The sequence below is a fragment of the Nansenia antarctica genome, assembly GCF_963989245.1.
Source record: "Nansenia antarctica genome assembly, chromosome: 16".
Classification (NCBI taxonomy): domain Eukaryota; kingdom Metazoa; phylum Chordata; class Actinopteri; order Argentiniformes; family Microstomatidae; genus Nansenia; species Nansenia antarctica.
Window position 1 is genome coordinate 27,529,751 of NC_137686.1, and position 3,629 is coordinate 27,533,379.

General features: G+C 49.0%; 1 protein-coding gene across 1 annotated transcript in view; it reads left to right on the forward strand.

Moving 5' to 3' along the window:
* The first annotated feature begins 526 nt into the window (after positions 1 to 526).
* Positions 527 to 3,629, forward strand: part of commd1 (copper metabolism (Murr1) domain containing 1) — a 12,200-nt gene continuing 9,097 nt past the window's right edge. Inside the window, exons 1-2 of the mRNA XM_080546733.1 lie at positions 527 to 705; positions 1,689 to 2,006. Of these exons, the coding sequence (XP_080402859.1) occupies positions 529 to 705; positions 1,689 to 2,006 (495 nt within the window). The 5' untranslated portion in view covers positions 527 to 528. The remainder of the gene's footprint in view (positions 706 to 1,688; positions 2,007 to 3,629) is intronic.

Below are 3,629 nucleotides of genomic sequence, written 5' to 3' on the forward strand. Positions count from 1 at the left end.
GTATTACAGTAGTATGCATACCTATAATAAGGTATTATTCACTTATATAATTTTCTAATACTATTACTACTGTAATAACTTATACTGTAATACTGTCTACAATATCATGTCTTTTGCACTAGATGCTACAACTACATTTCGTTGTCTCAGTACTTAAGTTTGTACGTTTGTAAGTTACTTACAATGAAACAAAGTTGAATCTAATCTCATTTTTAAAAAATCAGTTTAGGACTTTCGACTCTCACCAATCTAGCTCATTTCTTCCTCGCCTTACAAACTTCGCAGCGCATTCCTCAACGATTGGTGCGTGTGGGTTTCCCCTGATTGTGTCCACCAATCAGAGACGAGTGTAGGTTTTCCCCTGAATGTGTACACCAATCAGAGACGAGTGTGGGTTTTCCCCTGATTGTGTCCACCAATCAGAGACGAGTGCGGTAGGAAAAACAACCCGATTGCGACCCGAGCGTTCGAACACGTGACACGTGACAGCGTGACAGCGGTAACGTGACCTACGGGACCTAAACAAACATGGCGGACATGGTGGACACAGCGAAGTCTCTGAGCGGTCTGCTGAGCGGGATAGCCCAACAAACGTACTACAACAACGCTGACGTCACAGAGGAACTGCTGAGGAACGAGCTGTACCCCGAGCTGACGCACGAGGAGTTCCACGCGCTGCACGAGAAGATGAGAGGCGTTTTAAAGGTACTGGCCGTTTCCTTGACAACTTGACAGTTGAGTTGGTCAGTTTTTATAACGGCTGCGTTCGTAAATTCCCTCTGAGAGCGCCGGGGCGCACACTGGGTTCGACGTCATAAAGGGACCAAGTAATTTGATTGGACAAGAGGCGTTCCATGAGTGCTGATCAGATTTCCAGAGGGTATTTACGAACGCACCCAATGTGTTGGTGATCGACTTGACGCTCAAATGCAGCCAGGCTGTACAATAGTAATACACTTGGTTCAATACCCTTCACAGCTATTAGGCTCTGCTTGAAATACATAGATATTATTATATACATCAGGATATGTTAGTGTTAAGTTTGGTTGGTTTTAAGAGGGCAGGATTGTGTGTGTGTGTGTGTGTGTGTGTGTGTGTGTGTGTGTGTGTGTGTGTGAGTGTGTGTGTGTGTGTGTTGTGTGTGTGTGTGTGTGTGTGTGTGTGTGTGTGTGTGTGTGTGTGTGTGTGTGTGTGTGTGTGTGGATTCACCACCATCACGTCTGTGCAGAGCTGCCTGTGTGTGACCTCGCGCTCAGCCGCTAGGGGGCAGCACTGACACACCTGTGGAAACACACGTCAAGTTCACCTTCATATCATCAAACCCTATTTTATTTCCTCTCACAGTAGGTGTGCATTCGTAAATACGCTCTGGAAATCTGCTCAGAGCGCTCTGGTTTCAACTGAAATCAGTTAATCTCGGCTGCGCTCCATTTACGAATTTACGAACGCACCCAATATGAGCCACTTGTAAATATTATGCATCTTCCTCCCGCTTCCCTCCCCTCCCTCCATCCCTTCCCACCCCCCCCTTCCCTTCCCACCCCCCCCTTCCCTCCCTCCATCCCTTCCCTCTCTCCCCCACCCCCCCTCCCTCCCCTCCATCCCTTCCCACCCCCCCTCCCCCCCTCACCTCCTTCCTCCCTCTCTCCTCTCCCCTCCCCCACCTCCCCTCCTCCCCCCCCTCCAAGTCCATCGCTGTGGCGGACATGGACCAGGCCCAGCTGGAGGCGTTCCTGACGGCCCAGACCAGGAAGCAGGGGGGCGGCGGCCCCGTGAGCCCCGAGCAGGCTGCCTCCCTGTCCCGGTTCTGGAAGGCCCACCGGGGCCGCGTCAGGGAGAGCCTGCTGGGCCAGAGCCGCTGGGAGCCCGGCCTGAGGGGGCTGACCTGGAGGGTGGACCTCCAGACCGGGGGAGGAGGAGATGGAGGAGGCGGAGGAGGAGGAGGAGGAGGAAGCGGAGGAGGTCCTGTGGCACTGGTGGAGCTGGAGCTGGGGAGAGCTGGAGAGGTGAGAGGGATGGAGGGATGGAGGGGAGGGAGGGAGGGGGGGAGGGTGGGTGGGAGGATGGATGGAGGGTGGGGTGAGGGGGGAGGAGGGGAGAGTGAGTGAGGAAGGGGGGGAGGGTGAGGGGTGTGGGAGAGAGGGAGGATAGGTGGGAGGGTGGGAGAGAGAGAGAGAGGGAGGGAGAGAGAGAGATGGAGGGAGAAAGAGAGAGAGGATTAAGTTTATGTGTGTGTGTGTGTGTGTGTGTGTATGTGTGTGTGTGTGTCTGTGTGTATGTGTGTCTGTGTGTGTGTGTGTCTGTGTGTGTGTGTGTCCACTAGGCGATTCCAGGAAAGAGAGAGTGATAATCACCCATTATCAGCAGCACAGGAACCATAGATAATAAGAGGAGGTGATAATGTCCTATTACACCATAAACGGGTTATAAACAGGTTGATAAAAACCCAGCGTCGTGATTGGCCCGAGAAATGTTCCAAGCTTGTGATTTAATAATGATAATGTAGACGGGATAAATCTCTCTGTCTGAGATTCTCTACGCTGCAGTAGATTTGTGTGTCTGTCACGTTGCCGTGGCAACGTTTGTAGTTGTTGTTGTGGGGAACTCACTGTATTCCTTAGCGGCAAGGGGATTTATGTTACGCTGTTAGGCGTCACTGGACACTTTATTAGGAACACCTGTACACCTGTCAACAGTCTCCAAGAGATGGCGGAGGTGGTGTAATGATGTGGGGAATGTTCTCTTGACACGCTTTGGGCCCTGTGTTAATACCAATCAATCATCCACTTGAATGCCACAGCAATGCCACAATCAATTTGATTCATGGCCACCATTTATTTGTTTATTTTGTTTTATTTATTGGAAGGATCCCCATTAGCTATACCCATAGGCATGAGCTACTTTTTAGTGAGGTCCGCATTTAAAACATACACTACAAATAACATTTAACATTTAAAACATACTTTAAATTACAAATATCAAACATTAAAACCTACATTACAGATAGCAAACATTAAAATATATCATACATCATACAATCTTAAATTCAGAATAATATAAAACACTTATATATATATATATATATATATATATATATATATATATATAGTTACATAAATATAAAACAAATTGTCACAAACCATGTCAAAGTCGTCTCAAACTGGTTTCATGAACATGAACAATGAGTTCAGTGTTGTTCAGCGGCCTTCCCAGTAACCGGGTCTGAACTTATATATCGCCTTTATCCAAAGCGCTTTACAACGGTCTCTCATTCACCCATTCACACACACATTCACACACACACCAATGGAGGCAAGCTACCATGCAAGGCGCCGGCCGGCCCCGCTCACTGGGAGAAATTTGGGGTTCAGTGTCTTGCCCAAGGACACTTCGACATGTGGCCATCCGGGTCTCGAACCGCCGATCTGCCAACCTTGCGATCATTAGACGCCGGCTCTACCTCCTGCGCCACAGCCGCCCCAGTAGAACACCATTTTACATGCAGGACTCTGACTCGAGTCGCTCCTATTACGTTCTAATGAAGCCCATCAGTTTGTTTCCATGGTCCCCCATGACCATGAAACCCATTACGATGACCAATGAACGTCCTATTAGCCTATTCGCTAGCT